The 17,537-nt window shown below is 41.1% G+C and overlaps 1 protein-coding gene across 1 annotated transcript in view; it reads right to left on the minus strand.

Moving 5' to 3' along the window:
* Positions 1 to 17,537, minus strand: part of PLPPR1 (phospholipid phosphatase related 1) — a 115,836-nt gene that overhangs the window by 33,924 nt on the left and 64,375 nt on the right. The window contains exon 2 of the mRNA XM_054584946.1: positions 8,509 to 8,697. Within this exon, the coding sequence (XP_054440921.1) occupies positions 8,509 to 8,697 (189 nt within the window). The remainder of the gene's footprint in view (positions 1 to 8,508; positions 8,698 to 17,537) is intronic.

Here is a 17,537-nt window from a genome sequence, read left to right on the forward strand (position 1 = left end):
AGATAATGAGTTAGCTAAAATACTGCTCTCAATAAAAAGAAAAATGCGTTGTAATCACCAAGGAAATTGATCATGTCTATTTAAGCAAACAATAGTCTTTTGAGGAAATGAATGATCAAAGCTCCTTATCACAGTCACCTAGTCACCAACCATTAGAAGGGGTGTCTCAAAGGGGGTATGCAAATCTCTCCATGGAACAATATTGGGGGGGGCGGGGAGGGGGAAGCAATCTGTAAAGGAATGTGGAGCACTCATCTCAGCGTGGACCGAAAACAGGGAAACTGACTCTTTTTCTTTAAGTTTTTAAAAAAGTTCACATAAATCTTTCCCAGAAAATAAATTGTAAATTGTACATTAGCAACAAATATAATGTGCTCATGGTAAAACAAAACAAAACAAACAAACAAACAAAATACTAAGAAGTCCTGTGATAATGTATCAAAGGAAAAAGGATGTGAATTATAAAGCCTTGAAAGAGGTTTCAACAGATGAGATTGCTCAGAGCCTGGCAGAGGCGGATTCTGAGGCTGTCTGAGGTCCTACAATGTCCCCTTGCTTCAGCAGCTGTGTCCGTCCCCAGCCAGCAAACAGGCTTGCATTTATTGAGAGCCCACTCTGTGATCCACAGTGTGCTTTGGCCTTTTATATTCAGCGTGAGAGCTTAGGGCCCAGAAACCCCCGAAGTAAAAAATTCACAACTTCCTCCACATTGTGCCTTTCTATCAAATTGTGTTTGTCTCTTCCTTTCCTGGGAAATTCTAGATGAGTTTTGTGTATGCAGCGTGCACACTTACATGCAAACTGGCAGCTGTTTCAGTTCTCCTGGGCCTTGGACGTCAAGTGTTCTGCTACTTCAATACTAAATACTCGCTGTTAGTTTGTTTTGAGGCCAAGAAAAGGGTCTAATAGCTATTTTCTCATGCCCTGTGGCGCTGGAGCTGAGATAAAATAAGCGTAAATCAGATTCTCTGCCCAGTTAAATCCTCTTATCTGAACAGGTGTTCTGCTTTTGAGTGTCTGAGTTTACTGAGGAGGCCTGAGGCCATAGGCAGCCAGGGTTTCCAAGCTGGTCAGGAACAGAATCACAGAGACAGCATCCCAGGGAGGGTTATCAGTGGGGAGAGGGAAGGGGGAGAATAAGGGAAAGGTACAGGAAACAAGAAGCATAAGGGCGAGGTACGAAATAGACAGGAGGAAGTCAGAATACTATAGGACATGGAAAAGCCAAATAACTTACATGTACGACCCATGGGCAAGAACTAAGGGATGTGGGGGCAGGCAATGCTGGGAGGGAGGGTGCAAGGCGGAGGGGAATAAAGGGGAGGAAAAAAAAATATGACAACTGTAAAGCATAATGAATAAAATATACTTAAGGAAAAAAAGTTGGTCAGAATGTACTGTGTAGATTTCTTGGAAGCATGGGTCATCACTTTTAGCTAAATGGTTCTGGACACAATCAGTGCCCCAAATTCTAACCTTTCCTAAAGGTCTGGGACAGTAGTGGCCTGTCCCTGTGCATTATATTCCATGTGGCCTTGCCTCAACATGGTGCTGATCTTTTCTGACAGCAAAGCACAAAAGGAGAAATAGGAAATGACAGGTCAAGCACACGTCATCTTATTCTTCATGCCTTCCTTGTGTGTCCCTGCAGTTTGATTGGGCTTGTTGATGCCCATCCACAGAGATGCACAGCAGTGTAGGGTGCTAGGTTTTTCTATGGCTAATGTGCTTGAGAATGCAAAGAAAACCAAGGACTAGTTTAGGTTGCCCTGCTTCTTTGAAAATTGCCATTAGTTCATGCCACACAAGTTACCCCAGAGGGGTCTTACCATCTTTTGACTCCAGGGGGGAAAAAGGAAATGGGTTGAAGGAAGAATAAAAAATAAAAACAAAGAACAAAAACAGAAAGCTTCAGTCCTTTGAAAATACTTGACCAGGTACAGGGGTGTAAATAAAATTAAACTCCAGAAAAAATGTTGAGATCTGAGAATTGGGACCGTGACATTCGGAGCCTACCAATCAGCATGTTCTTTTTCTAGCTCTCATGAAATATTAGCACTGGAAAGATCTTGGAGATTATTGATCCGAATCCTTCCTTTTATTTACAGATAGGAAATTGAACCCATAGAGGGAACATGACTTAGCAGAGGTCACACAACTGCTGGAGGCAAAGTCACGCTTGGAATCCCTGCCTGACCAGGCAGATCGAACCTGAGCAGGATGACTCGGCAAGGGGAAGAGAATGAAGGATGTGCGATCAGAAGCAGGGCCTGGGCTGAGCTAGACTTGGGGTCTGTGTCCCCAGGGCCCAGTAAAGGCTGCTTTTGGATGAGCCATCCCTCCCTAGGATGGAACAGAAGAAATGAACAGAGCTCCTTGCTCCCAGGCAATGTCCCTGAGCATCAGGAGAGTTGTTTTTTCTGTTCTGATGTTGCTCATTTATTTTCAGATCTTGGGGGAAGATCAAGCACCATCAGCAGGGTTCAAAAGCCACATGGGTCTTTGCCATTAACCCATCAGCTATAATCAGCCCTGGTTCCTAGCAATGCCCCTCATTCAGGAAGAAAATGAAAGTGGAACCAATATCTGCTTAGTCACAAACTCCGGCAAATCATTTGACCTAGTTAAGTCTCAATGGTCTCAACTCACAGACAGAGGGAATTGGACCATATACTTTCTCTATGTTCTTGGGGTGTTTCTTTTCTATCCCACTGGCATGTTGTAAGAACAAATTAGGCAGGACTGCAGAACATAAGTAAATTAGAAGATATTATTCCTGTCACTATAATTTATGGACTATTCCTCAGCACACATCTTGGGGGCCTGCCAGCATCCTTGGTCACATTTTCACCAGGAGGAGCAAAGGAATAGAAAGTCTGAATCAGGGTTCCATACGTGAGAGCTGGAGTAGAACTGTAGGCTCTTAATACTCAGTTCAGCGTCCATTGACTGAATCAGCTTGGCTTCCCATTGGAGCATTTGACCTCCACGTCAATTTGTGCCTTTTGGGGAAAGGAATCGATGGAAGAGATATAATCCAAATTTGTAGCCCGGAGGAGAGTTTCTGCTGAAACATTTAGTTTTGAAGATCTATAATTGTTGCCCAGGCAGAAAAGAAAATTTTTCACAAAGTTCTGCTTTTCTATTTTCGTTTTTTGGCCATGTGTATCTTTGCTTTTGAGAATTGCCATTTTCTTTTAAAAAATATTTTATTGTTATTCTGTTATAGAATAACAGTATTTTGTATTATCCCAACTTTCGCCCCTTGCCCCCCTCCACCCAGCCCACCCCCCGCGCCCACAGTCAATCCCCACCCTGTTGTCCGTGTCCGTGGGTCATTCGTACCTGCTCCTTGACAAGTCCCTTCCCTTCCCTCCGCCCTCATCCCCTCTGCCCTCCTCTCTGGTCACTGTCAATCTGTTCCTTGTCTCCATGCCCCTGGTTCTATTTTGCGTGTTAGTTTATTTTTTAAATTAGGTTCAGAATCCTGAAACACCAATTCAAAAGAACTGATGCACCCTTATGTTCTTAGCAGTGCTATTTACAAATAGAATTGCCATTTTCAAGTCTTATTAAAGACTAGTCATTTCACTATTATCATTTCACAATTATCACCAGAAGAACTGGAGTATACAATTTGGTTTTTTTTTGTTTTGTTTTGTTTTTAATATTATTTTAATTTATTTTTTCAAATACAATTGTCTCTGCCTACCCCTCACCACTTTCCCTTGCCCCCTCCCTCCTTCCCTCCCGCAGCTCTTCCCCTTTGGTTTTGTCCATGAGTCCTTGCTCTATGTTCCTTGACTTTCCCCTTCCCTTCCTTTTCCCCACCCCCCCTCCCTCCTTCCCTCTTGTCTCTGTTGATTTCTTTTCCTTTCAGTGTTGCTGGTCTTATTTTCCTTGCATTTTTGTATTGTTGGTCAGGTTCCACTTCTAGGTGAGATCATATGATATTTGTCTTTCGCCCCCTGGCTCATTTTGCTTAGCATAATGCTCTCCAGTTCCATCCATGCTGTCGCAAAGTTTAGGAGTATACAATTTGTTTTAAAAATATTTCTTTTGATTTGAAAATAATATGTATTCATGTAGAACTAGAAAGAAATATATGAAAGTATTAAAGAGAAGGAAAACGGTTAACTGTACCATTAGTATAAATTTTAGTTCACTTCTTACTAGCCTTCTTACATATAATTTTATATTGGGATTATATTTGCAACACACACAAGGTATCTTCTTAGGATCTATTAAATATTCAGACCCATAGACAACCACATCCTACATTTGGTATCGGTTCCCCCGGAAGGAACCGTGGCTTGCCAACAAGACAGCATCACGTGCTCCTCTTCAGCATGTGTCCTTGCCATGGTGGAGTGGAACATTACAGCTCAGGTGCAAGGAGACCAAAGATATATAAGAGGATGCAGGAGCCACCTGCCTTTAAAGCCTCATGGCCTATAGAAGTCAATATATGCAACTCCATGGGCATAGGTGCCAAGGGCCCAAAGAGTACGTGCCAAGTCTCCAGAGTCACTGCCTTCAGAAGTCAGAGCATGGTACCTCCCTGGGTAATTACAGTTTTCTGAGTCCAGATGCAATTCTCTAATCAGGGGTTAATTTTGCCTAGTTATATGGATACATGTCATCTTTTTCTTTTTTTAGGGAAACAGAGCCAGAAAATTAAGAGAAGTTTGGATTCTCTTGCAGAAGGAAACAGTTTCCCTTGCAATACTATATATAATGTTTAAGCCTTTTATTAATCTTAATGATAAATCACAAGCACGTTTCATTGCTATTAAAGGTGTTTCAAAAACATGACTGCCCCATAATGTATGTATGCAACCCATTAAGATTGTATATTTAGCTAGCTCCAAGTTTTTAACTAAGCTATTGCTGAGATGAAAATCCTGACAGAAAAACCTTTGTATTTCTGTGATACCATATGATCTCACTTATAAGAGGAATCTTACGAGCAAAATAAACTAATCAACAACATAGAACCAGAGTCACGGATAGACTGACAGAGGTGAAAAGGGAGGGGGGGCAATGTTTGAAAGACGGTGAAGAGATTAGTCAAGGAACACACGTAAAGGACACATGGACATGGACAACGGGGTGGAGACTGGCTACAGAAGTGGGGGGCGGGCTGGGTGGAGGGGGACAATAGGGGGAATAATTGGAACAACTGGAAGACATAAACATAAAAAAACCCCCTCTGATTATTTCCTTAACACAGATTCAGAAAATGGAATTAGTGAATGGGTCTGACGTTTAAAAAACCCTCAGTACATCTTTGAAAAGATGTTCTTCAGGAAGAAACTATCAGTTTACACTCAGACTAGAACTGCAAAAAAGCACCTGCATTTTCAATAACATGGGCTACGTTTCTTTAAAACATTTGTTAATTTTATATGGGAAAAAGGTTGTATTTTTAAAATTCCTGTTCTTTGATAACTGATGAGTTTAGAAATGGTTAGCTCTGGCTGGTGTGGCTCAGTGGATTGAGTGCTGGCTTGTGAACCAAAGGGTTGCTGGTTCGATTCCCAGTCAGGGCACATGCCTGGGTTGTGGGCCAGGTCCCCACTAGAGGGTGCTCAAGAGGCAACCACACATTGATATTCCCTCTCTTACTCCCTCCCGCTCTCTAAAATTACATAAATAAAATCTTAAAAAAAGAGAAATGTTTATAGGCACACAATTTATTGTTTTGCTAATTGTCAGTTCTTGTCCTTTCCCATTTATAGTTTGGGAACTGCATCTTTTTAAGTATTAAAGATATTTACATCGAGTCTCACATGCTGCAAACTTTTTGGCAGGTTTTATTTACTTTTTTTGGTATAGAAATGCTTACTTTTAGGTTGACAAATTATCAATCCTTTTCTATATGCCCGCATCAACAATCCTAAGTGAAGTTGTTACTCTTGAGGTTGCTTTGTGGGTGTGTATGTAGGTTTTCTAGGTATTAGAAATCCATATTTTTCTAACTTTTCTCTTTTTTTCAGTTTTTGCAGCATCTTTATGATGGAGTTACAGTGGTCTCATGGCTAGGGCCAGGCATGGCCACTCCCAGAAAAGCTCCAAGATGGCTGCCACTGTGCTCTGCCCAACGATGAGAGTGCCCCTGAGCAAGGACAACACTCCCCGGACCTCCAAGCAGCACTTGACTTGTGGCATTTAAGACCTTTCTATTTTTAGGTTCCAGAACATTTCATATAGTTATGGATTTTCTATTCCTTGAAAATTTGAAGGGATTTACTCTAGAGTTAAATATAGTTATATGTTACCAGTAGTATTTTGTGAGATAAATTTTAGACATGTTTAAACATTTATTCTATTGTTATTCTTCCATTCAGCCTTTCTACATCTTTTTAAGGCATTGTTAGTAAATTACCTTGTCATAGAATATTATCAATTTTATTGAGATGTAAGGATTTAGTGACACAGAATTGTATGTACAATTTAAATAAAAATACAGTGTAGACTTTTAAAGGATTTTGTATTTTTCTTACACATATTTTTTTCTTAACTTTTGTTACTTTTGCCCTTCTTATATTAGACTAGCCAGGGGGTAGTGCATTTTACTTTTCAAAGAATTAACTCCTGCTTTTATTTATCAATTCCATTATTTTCTTATTCACTATCTTTTATTCATAATTTTTATTAATATGTTTCCTTCCTTTCATTTTTTTAAATGGAAAAAATCTCTATAGTAAGTAATTATAGGAGAACCTAAGTAATGCCATTTCCTGGGTCTAGGAAGAAAAGGGGAAACAATTTTAGTAGTTCCATGGACCACTCAGAGATCCCTGTCTGAATATATAAGAAAATGACATGCTTACAAGACAGAAAGAAACCAGGATCTGATTCCAGACCAAGCCCACTCTCTCCAGGTAGAGCCATCGTTACACCATTTCAGAACCCAATGTGGCCTCCTGGTTTTATCTGGGGAGTAGAGTTTGTTGCCTTTTGAGATACATGGAAGGGTGTTATTTATGCTTCCCTTTATTCGCAGGCTGGTGAGAAAGGATAAGTAAAATAAAGATAAGAGTGATACAGAGATCGGCCTTCCTCTTGGAGAGGACAAACATCCCATCACTCTGAAGGGGAGGTGCTACCAGGGTTCTCAGTGAAATCTCCTTCTCTTCACATAGAGACCCTGACGGGAACAAAAAAGAATTTCCAGCCAGGTTCTCTTTTTCCCTACTTCTAACCACTCAGTACATGCCAGACAGACACTGTGCTAAGTCATGTGTACGAATCATCTTATTTAAGTCTTGAGGCAACTCTATGAAGTAGTCCCATTATCCTCATTTTTGTGGAGGGGACCACAGAGTGACTTGCCTAAAGTCACACAGCCAGGATGTGAACCTAGGTACGTCAGATTGCAAAGCTTGTGTTATTAACCACTCTGATACATCATGTTTGATCAGCGCTGACATAACCCCTATAGTACAGCCTTACCATTTAAGGGGGAGGTTGTTGAGCCTAGGATCAATGATCACAATGACCTTAAAGCATTATGATTCACTATGATGCCACATTACTTTTCAAAATTCTGTTTCTCATCTAAAGTAAGCAAAAAATTTGCATAGAAAATAATACTTGAGCAGAATGTCTGAGCAATCAGTATGATCCTCAGCATGCCAGCAAGTATTTTTATTACTGCCTCAAAAAGCGGGAAGAAAGAGAGGGCAGCTTGGGGCGTGGGGTGCGGGGAGGAGAGTTGGGAGGCAGCTGGTAGAAGGACAGAGGGGAAATGATCACTGAGATTTCATCCCAGATGATCTGACCTTGTAGCAGGTTTAAACACAGAAATGTTTATTTTAAAACCCTCACAAAGTCATTTTAAAAATTAAAATGTCCAAGTGTTAAATCACTTTACCACCTAATCCAGATATGTGAGATTTATGCTTTGAAAGAGTCTCCCTAAAGGATTGTCTGGCCTTTTTGGGTTTCGGCCTCATGAGAGAAAAAAATGAAATAAATGAAGGTAAAGTTACAACTTAATTGAATGTGATGTAATGTGAACAGAGCCAGAGCCATCAAGAATGAATTATAGGGAACTTCAGGTCAAGTGATTTGTCTCATCTCTGGCCTCTGTGGAAGTGCAATCAAAACAGCAGGAGACGCAGGCCCAGGGGATTCTACTCCACTCTGATCTGAGGCTTTATATCAACACCGGTATTTACATTTGAGACCTCTTCTTCATACCCACGACCCACTGTACATTTTTCAAGAGTACAGTAGCTTTTCTTAACACATTAGCCAGGATTTATGACATTCGCACACGCTTTACATTTCAATATATATGTTTAAATTCAGATACCAAAAAGCAAGTCACTGATAAAAGACAAGATCTATTTTAATGAGCTTTTAGTACTCTGTTTTGGCTGAAACAGGACGCCCCTGATAAGGCCTCTGCTGAATGCCCAGGAAGAGGGGGAAGAGGAGCAAAGGCAGAAGGTTGTTTAGTGTCTGACAACAAAGAAGGAAGTCTATTTCTGTACTTACAATAGCAGTTGGGGTGGCAGCCAGCACACAATAGAGCACCAGAGGGGTGATGAAGCTTTCTTCCTCCGTCCCGGGGTAAGGCTTCATTAAGTCTCCGTCCTGACAGAAGAATCCTTGGATATGCACCTGAAAAGTGTCAGTGCATTCGAAGTAGTAGGCAAGCAGCACTGTCCCAGCCATGATGACAAGCTGAAAATACAGCATGGCCACACAGAGACATTAGCAGGGCTTTGCCCCTCAGAGCGCAGTCCCTCCATCACCCCGGCGGCCGCGGCTCTCCTGGTATTGGCGTTGGCGAGTGTGTGCGTGCCTGGCTCAGCATGCTCTGGGCTCGGGGAGTGAGTGCTCGCTTGTCTGCCTTGTCACATCTGTTATCTAAACCTTCCAGCAAATAGTGCACAGCTCCCAGCTGAGAGGCACATCACAGCAGGGCTTGCAGAGAGTCCCCGTCTTTGCTGCCACCCTCTCAGGGGATGCGTGGGAACCAAGGCAGTATGTCCTTTCAGGCCAGAGGTGAAAAGTCAAAGGCAGTGGCATAAGAACTGGCAAGAGGTAGATGGGAGAGCTGTTCGTGAGAATTTCATAAACTATGAGAGACAGACTTACCTTATTAGCAATATAAAATATTAGAGGCAGGGAAGTCATGAATGAATGAATGAGTGAATAAATAAATGAAAGAAAGAACAGGAAGGCTGAAGTCTGGAATTCAGCTTTAGGTCAAGGGAAATTTTCTGAACACACCCTAAAATATTGGCAGGGATGAAAACAATAGAGGTGTCCTACGTCACTTACACCATTTATCCTTTTCCAAAAGGTTTTGCCTTCATGCTAAAATGTTTGCCACCAGTAAATCAAGGATTCTGCTGCTGATCACTTCTTACTTTAAAGTTAGACATAAAACGGGACTTGATTATCCTTTAATTTTGACTCAAAAATGTCCCAGATACTCACCAAAGTTTAGATGTTGCCTTTAACAGGTGTGAGGAGTTGAGGGAATATGGAAATGCCAACATTGTTTTTCTCATTTGTATTTGGAAGAAACCAAAAGGTCAACATATGATGACAAAGGTGGAAAGAGAAGATCTTTGAGGTTATGAAATTACAGAAAATTAAGCTGAAAGAGATCTTGGAGATCTTCCAGTCTAAAACCCTTGTGTTATAGATGAGAAAACTGAGGTCCAACAAGGACAACTGACCACTGATAAATCGTCAGCAAGTCCAGGGGTATCCAACCTTTTGGCGTCTCTGGGCCACACTGGAAGAAGAAGAGTTGTCTTGGGCCATGCATTAAAGACACAAACACTAACAAGAACTGATGAGCAAAAAAAAAAGAAGGTTTTAAGTACATTTATGAACGTGCTGGGCTGTATTCAGAGCCATCATGGGCCACATGCAGCCCCCGTGCCACGGGTTGGACACCCCTGACAGTAAACTAAACATGTGCTTCGACTGAGCATCATCAAAGCAGGGAAACTCACATGGAGACAGAATATTTTCAAATGTTGATTTGCTTAAAAGTTTCAATGTAATCATTATGGGAAAAAAATCTGAACTTAGAGAGACATCTTGGTACATCGTTTATGGCTTAAAATTGTTTTTATGAGGGGGGACCCCAAAAAACAGGAATTATCTTTTGAAAGGCGAGCCCCTTGTAGTACTGGCTTCTCTCACCTGGTGAGTGTTCTAAGAACCCATCTGTATCGGTGCACCAGCTGGCGTTGTTGTGAGAGGCTGCGTTTGGCTTCAGTGAGTTTTTTAAAGGCTCTTTCAACATATTTGCCCGTTTCAAATGGGTGATTTATGAATGCACCTCACCACACTGCACTGAGTGTTCAGCAGTTTTTGACCAAAAGCAGCATGCCCTCTGTGCCCCACCGCACTATTCACCTGATCTCTCCTCTGAGTGACTTTTTTTTTTGTTTCCCTGGATGAAAAAAGTCCTCAAAGGGAAAGGTTTTGCTGATATGGAAGAGGTGAAACAAAAAACTGCAGAAGCATTAAAAGGCTTCAAAATCAATGAGTTCAAAAACTGCTTTGAATAGAGGAAAAAACATCTTGGTAGGTGTGTGGCATCAAATGGAGAGTACTTTCAAAGTGACTGAAGTTGAAACATGTAATAATAAATACACAATTTTTAATAAATAAATTCTTGTTTTTGGGGTCCCCTCTTGTGTTTGGGAGTACATAAGGGGTGGTAGGGGAAAACCATAATCTTTTGGGGGTTTAGGGAGTCTAAATTTCTTATTCTAGCCCTGCAATGTCTAACCCAAGGTCATAACTAGTTAGTGTTAGAGCCAGGCTAGAAGCATGTTTTCTGGGCCCCAGGGGAAAAGCGCCGACATCATGGCATTAGAATTGCACCCTACACAATAAGGTGGAGAGTTACAGGGAGGCAAAGTAGGTTAACCCCAATGCTGGGAGGCACTATCTGGCATTTTCATCTATTTTCTTATTCACTTTTTTAGCCACAATATTGAAGTAGAGACTTAACCTCTGCCCTCCTCTACCCCACTCTCTGGAACCAGGCACAGCCTCTGTTTTTGATATTATCTCTGCAATTCCTCGTCACCATAGTCGAAAGCATTGTTTTATTTAAGGGTCATTTGGATTAAGAATCCTCCCCCATTCACCAGCTTTCCCTGTTTCAGTGCCTTTCCTGTCTGGCTCAGAAGGCTTGAGTATCTCCAGTGGTAATGTGTCTCAAGTACAATCTCCTCACCACCCTGCTATAAAGGTCCTTTCGCCACATTTATCACCACCTTTCTTTATCCTCAGGTAGGAGGCAAATCATTCTTTTCTTCCACTATCCCTCATACACAACTTGTTTCTGGCCCTACAAGGATTATATTCTTCCATTATTTGGCATGCTTTCCCTCCCGAGTGACCTTCTGTCACAACTTGTAACCATCCAGTCATCTCTGGCTATTCCCCTGCGTATCTATCTCTGCACCTGAAGTTTACTGGCACCATGACTATTTCACCAATGTTCAGCCATTTCGCTGGTTTCAAGCGTTTGGTTTTCTGCTTTTCTTTCTAGCAACAGAGACTTGGATAAATATGTTTCCTAGGAGAATGAGAGACAGTTGCTCCAAAGCTGCCCCTGCTAACAGGTTCTCTTGCCAGACACTAGTTTATAAAGTCAAGGGCATGCGGTTTCTATTTCTTTCGTGCTTGACTGGTCAACTGAGTTGATCTGATGGGAAGTAATCTAGCCTGCTGACCAGAATGTTTTGGAGCTGAGATAATACTAGGATTCTAAGAGTCTTGGAGCTCTGCCTCTGGCAGTGTCTGTCTCCCGCACAGGGCTGATCTAGAATTTCTGCGAATCTCATCCACGGGGCTGGAAACACCTCTGTCCCTCTCTTGGCATCATCAGTCCTTGGGAGAAACAGACTTGGAGAAAAGCAGAACCTATGAGGGCTTTTTAGACAAAACAAAAACAAAAATCTCATCTAGCTTCCTCTGTTGAGGAAGAGTATTATATTGCTGTGCCTCTGTGCTAACATTTTCATTTAAAAATAAAATCAAAAGTAAATAAAAGCAAAAATATACATATGCATGTACATATATGTATATAGATGGTATATATATATGTAAAAGGGCTCAACAGAAAAGAGGTGGAACTTGTAGAGCATGGAACTGTCTTAACATCAAATACATCAAAATCAGCAATAACGACAACCGGAGAGCCAAGGTCATGTGCCTGAATTTGAGATTTTGAATAGCTGCCTGGCCAATTTAACCCTGAAAGCATCATCCAGAGAGAACTGGATGAATGAATGAATGAATCAATTAATTGCAGGGCATGAAGGAAAGAACAGGGAAGCTTGGAGACTCAGGGCGATATAGGTAGCCTAAGCGACAGATGACCCGTCATCATGAGTCACCGTGCCTTTACTCCTCACGAGCAGCCAGAAACTGCTCCTTGCCACTTCCAAGCACTCCTCAAACTCCCTGGAGAGTCCCCAGTGATGTCAGAGATGCACAGATGTAAAAATAGAACAATTCAAATCTTGATTTCTTCTCTATGGAACATTCTCTCATGACCACATATTAAAAAGAAGCTATAGACCTGGAGATTATTATGCTAAGTGAAATAAGCCAGTCAGAGAAAGATAAAATACCATATGATCTCACTTATATGTGGAATCTAATAAACAAAATAAACTGATGAACAAAATAGAACCAGAGGTAGGGACACATGGAGCAGACTGACAGCTGTCAGAGGGGAAGGAGGTGGGAGGGCCTGAATGAAAGAGGGTGAAGGGATTAGCCAAAGAGCCCGTAAGCATAATACGTAGACAACAATGTGGAGGTGGCCTGAGGGAAGGGGTAGGGGCTGGATAGATACAGGCACAGGAATAGAAAATGGAGGCATCTGTAATAGTGTCAATAATTAAAAACAAAAACAAAAACAAAACTTACGCATTTACTGCAGGAAGAGAAACACATTGATTCTGCTTCCAGGAGCACCAATGACACCGTTCTGTTAGCCATCAGTGCCCTCCCTTCTTCCTCCCTGTCTGGGCCGTGATGCATCCCTGTCAGGTTTATACCACTGGTGCCAGCTGGCACACGCGCCAACTCGGTTGCCTTCTCCAGCCCCATTTCGGGATGCATGGAGGGAGGCCGTAATGTTGGTGTCGCATGAGCAGATGGTGAGGCTTTGCTGGACCCGAGTGCTGGGGGACGGGGGGAGATGTCAGTGTGAGAGGCTCAGCGATGGCTGGGCTGGGGGCGGTTAATGAGGTGTAAGGAGCTCCCGTTCCAGGGATTTCCCTCAGCTGTCTCTAAGAGTGACAATCGATATATATGAAAATGCATTAAGTCCTGATCATTCCACAAGGATTCAGAAGGCAGAAACCAGCAATATTTGAAATCTAGCTTCTCAGGGTTGAGAGCACTGTGTTTCTGTTTAGAGCTGCCTCGTGGGGCCATCTGAACTTGGAAAAGCCGTGACAGCTAATGGACATAGATACAGAGAAAAAAAATAAAGTGGACGTGCAAAGTCAAGAGACCAGAGGCCTGGGGAGAAAGAATAATTTTGGTTCTGGTGGCTTTTCAGTTTCTCATTTCAGTTTATGCAGAGGCCAGTCTATGCTTCTTGGGTTTCAGAGGGTTCACTTTTATCCTTATCTTAAAAATTCCTTTTTGCCTTCATATGATGTACTTGATTTTCTATTCTAGGAATCTAAAGAGCCATAGCCAAAACAACCTATGCTGTTCTCCAGGATATAGTCCTTTAGGGCTTTAGAATGGAACCTCTGCCCTAAATTCACATATATTCTTAGGTTCAACTGCCCCAGTGTCTGGCTTCTTTGCAGGAATGACCATCATCGGGCAAGCTGCAAGGATAAGAAGTGGGCTAGCTGAATGCCAGTCATTAGACACTAACACCAAAGGCATCACTTCTGTCTTGCAGAGGAAAGGGAGAAGGGTGTAGACGTGAGATCAGAGCCTTTGCTATGCCATCCTCTCCAGTCAAAGACGCTAGAGAAAATCTTTGGAAATATGATTGCCCGAACATCCAGGATAGTTAGCCCTATTCAAAGAAATGAAGACTTGTGTCATTTTTGACATGCGAGATGTAAGCCGTAGACTTGTTAAGTGAATAAGTAGGTTCGAGGGGGTATGAGTGGGAATAAGGGAGGAAAATCTCATTAATGTGTAAGGCTGAGGCCTTCTCAATTTTTAAAGGGCCAGTTGAAGAAATTATACTATAATTTCAAAAGAAAATTTAATTTTCTTGCTATCTTTAAAATTTCCTTCATTAATTATCAAAAGAGGTTTCTAGTAAAAGAGATATGGATTTAATCAGCAGACAGAGCCTCTGGGGGAGTGATCCCTGCTAGCACAAGTGCATGCACCGGCCTTGTGCTGGATTCATCGTCACTGCAGCCTTTGCTTTCTAACTGAGCCCTGAACTGGCTTTGAACTGAATTATCTTTCTGTCTACAGAACGGCTTTCTAAGTGGTCCTAACAAATAATTTTGAGTCTTGTGCCTACTTTGCAGACACAAGAGAACTTCGTTGTTACTTCCTTTGGCCTGTCTCTGTTATAATAATATCCACTTTAAAATCCTGTATATGTGATGTTGTAAGGTAAGTTACTTAAGAACTTCAACATTCTAATCCACTTGATCTTGGAAAAATAGGACAGAAGAGGATTGCAGCCCAAGAAAAGAAATTTTCCCAGTCATTATGGATCCTCTAGAACAGGATTAAGATCCATGGAGGTTGATGGTATATTTGATCCTGTACCTTCTCTTTTGGGGAGTGGGAGCATGCAATGTGTTTTTTATCACTAGGAATACTTTGGTATAGGACACTAGGTATAGATGTTATGAAGAAGAACCCAGAAGTGGATGGACACTGGCTTAGATGAACACTAAAGCTCCCAAAATAGCTCCAGAAGTCTTCCTTGAGCGCCTGTACAGAGTGATGAAATGTCTCACTTCTGTACTTCGACAGCTCCCTGGGAAAACCTAACATGATCCCAGAGCTTATGGTTTTGGATAGGCAGCCCTAGTTTTTTTTGTGTCTCCCTCCACTGCACTGTGAGATCCTAACAGAAAGGAATGTTCAAATGTGTAACTCTAGTTTAGCACAGGTACATAATAGGTATTTAAGAGATATCAGCTGAATGAATGGATGAGATTCTATAGTTTATTTTACTCACAGCAATTTTGGCATCTGTTCAAGAAATATATAACCTGAAACTGTTTAAGATGTCTTATTAGTATATTGGTCAAAACAAAAATTTTGAATGTGTATCAGTATGTTCTGAACAGTGATCTCTGGTAAGATCTTAATTGGAGCTTTGGAAAGAAATAGAGAGGGAGATGTGTGGTAAAAATAAAACAGCTGTTATTTTGTTCTAAAAAATAAGGCATGTTTTCATTGACCTACTGTGTCATGATTTTACAAAGATAGTAGATATAAGCAGTTGCTATTAAATATTAAATGACACTGTTATCTCTTAAATAAAAATTATTGAGACTTCCTATTTGTTATTTATAACATGGATCCTTTTCTCATCATGATCCTTTAAATTACAGATCTATTTGGGGGAAAAAGGCACAATAAATTTTTTTATGACTCTAAATTAGAATTAAAACATAGAACTAATGTGGAGTATTCTGCATGCCATATATAACAAATGTTAAAGATTGTAACTGAAAAAGTAGCTATGAAAACAAGGTAGGGCTTCCTGTTTCCTTTAAAATAAAATTGTACTTAAGATACAATTTTAATTTCCCTACCAGAAAGGAATATGATTTTTTTCCCTCCAAATGCATTGCTAAGTTTCTTGAGAATTGGGCAAATGAAAAGAAAAGCAAAAACATTCTTCCAAATCAACCAGTTTGTTCTTCTCTCTAATTAAAACAGGGAAATTTCAACATTGTCAAAGTTTTGGATGTTCTCATTTTCCTTTTAAAATTACCAGATAGGGATTCTCTATATTTCCCTTAAAATTACTGGGTAAGTTGCCTCTATAATAGTGCTTCTCCCACACACATCAGAAGATGCTGCATAAATGAGCACAGACCTGATTCTCACTCAGACTCCTCAAGATTGCCAGGCCACAGGTGCTCAGGTAGGCACCTGCTTCATTCTGGCCGCATCTAAGCAAAGCCAATTATCTTAGTGAAAGCAATTGTGTGAGCGTCTCGGTTCATTTAGCTTGTCAGGTGTTTCCCTCTGTGGGAGTAACATTTCCCATCAATGGAAATGTTCTACATCTGTACTCAATATGGCAGCCACTAGCCATGGGTGGCTATCAAGCTCTTGAAATGTGGCTACTAAAAGTGAAGAATAGACGTTTAAGTCTTATTTCCTCATAATTCATTTCAATTTAAATAGCCACACATGGCTAGTGGCTACGTATTGGACAGTGCATGATGACTTTGCATCAGCAGGGTTGTACCATGAACCAAACATAGATATGAACCTTTTTAAAAATTATAAAACACTCTAATACATCAAGGTATAAACTGAACAACATATCATCAGAATTTAATCTATGAGAGATTAGTCATTACTAACATGTAGTAAGGGTTTATTTTTCTAGAGTTTTTTCTCTCTATATAATCATGGGTAGATTTTAAAATATATAAAGTAGAATCTCACTATATATGCTATTCCACAGCTTGCATTTCTCTTAACATATTTTGATGATCTTCCTAAATTACATGAGTCAATAAATACTTCCCTCAACCTTTTTTTTTTCACCACTAAGCAAGTCTCATTTTTGTCATTTCCTGCCAAGGACTTTTGATTGACACAGATGTGTTCAGGGACGAGCTTCACCGTTAGGGTGTGAGTGCTGGGTGTACCAGGGGCACCCTCTTAGGATGAAGATGACAAGTAGGTGCAAACTCAAAAGAGAAGAGCTTTGAGGTGCAGGCAGAAACTGTTAACACCATATTTATACTCAAAGGGAAACCATGAGCGGATTTTGAACAGGAAAGTGACACATCAAACCTGTCACTGAAGAGGGTGGCCTTGGCAGTAATCTGTATTAGATTGGAGCAGCGATTTCCCTCATCAGAGAAATCAGAGTTGGTGTAAATGTTTGTTAACAGGTCAGTTACCCTCTACATATCACACATACTGCTGCACCATAGCATTTCCCAAGCAGGCTCACAAAATCCTGTTTTGTTCTCTCACTCACAGTAGAGTAGAAATAAATGCTGTGTACTGGAAGTTTAGTTTTCAACTGCTGTTGTGAAGATATAGAGTAACTCCTTCATTAAACTTTTATTGCTAAACCACTATATGCCAGGCATTAGGAAATAGCAGTGCACAAAGTGAAGTCTCTGTCCACATGGGGGAGGCCTTAAAAGGAGTAGATTTGGGGCTGGGGAAAATAAGAAGTTTAATTTTGAACATATAAATTTTGAGATGCCATGCTGGCTAGTGTGGCTCAGTGGATTGAGTGCCAGCCTGCACACCAAAAGTTCACCGGTTTGACTCCCAGTCAGGGCATATGCCTGGGTTGCAGGCCAGGCCCCCAGCTGGGGGCTTGT

The sequence above is a fragment of the Pteronotus mesoamericanus genome, unplaced genomic scaffold (assembly GCF_021234165.1).
Source record: "Pteronotus mesoamericanus isolate MK-2021 breed Mesoamerican mustached bat unplaced genomic scaffold, CSHL_Meso_final contig_78, whole genome shotgun sequence".
Taxonomy (NCBI): domain Eukaryota; kingdom Metazoa; phylum Chordata; class Mammalia; order Chiroptera; family Mormoopidae; genus Pteronotus; species Pteronotus mesoamericanus.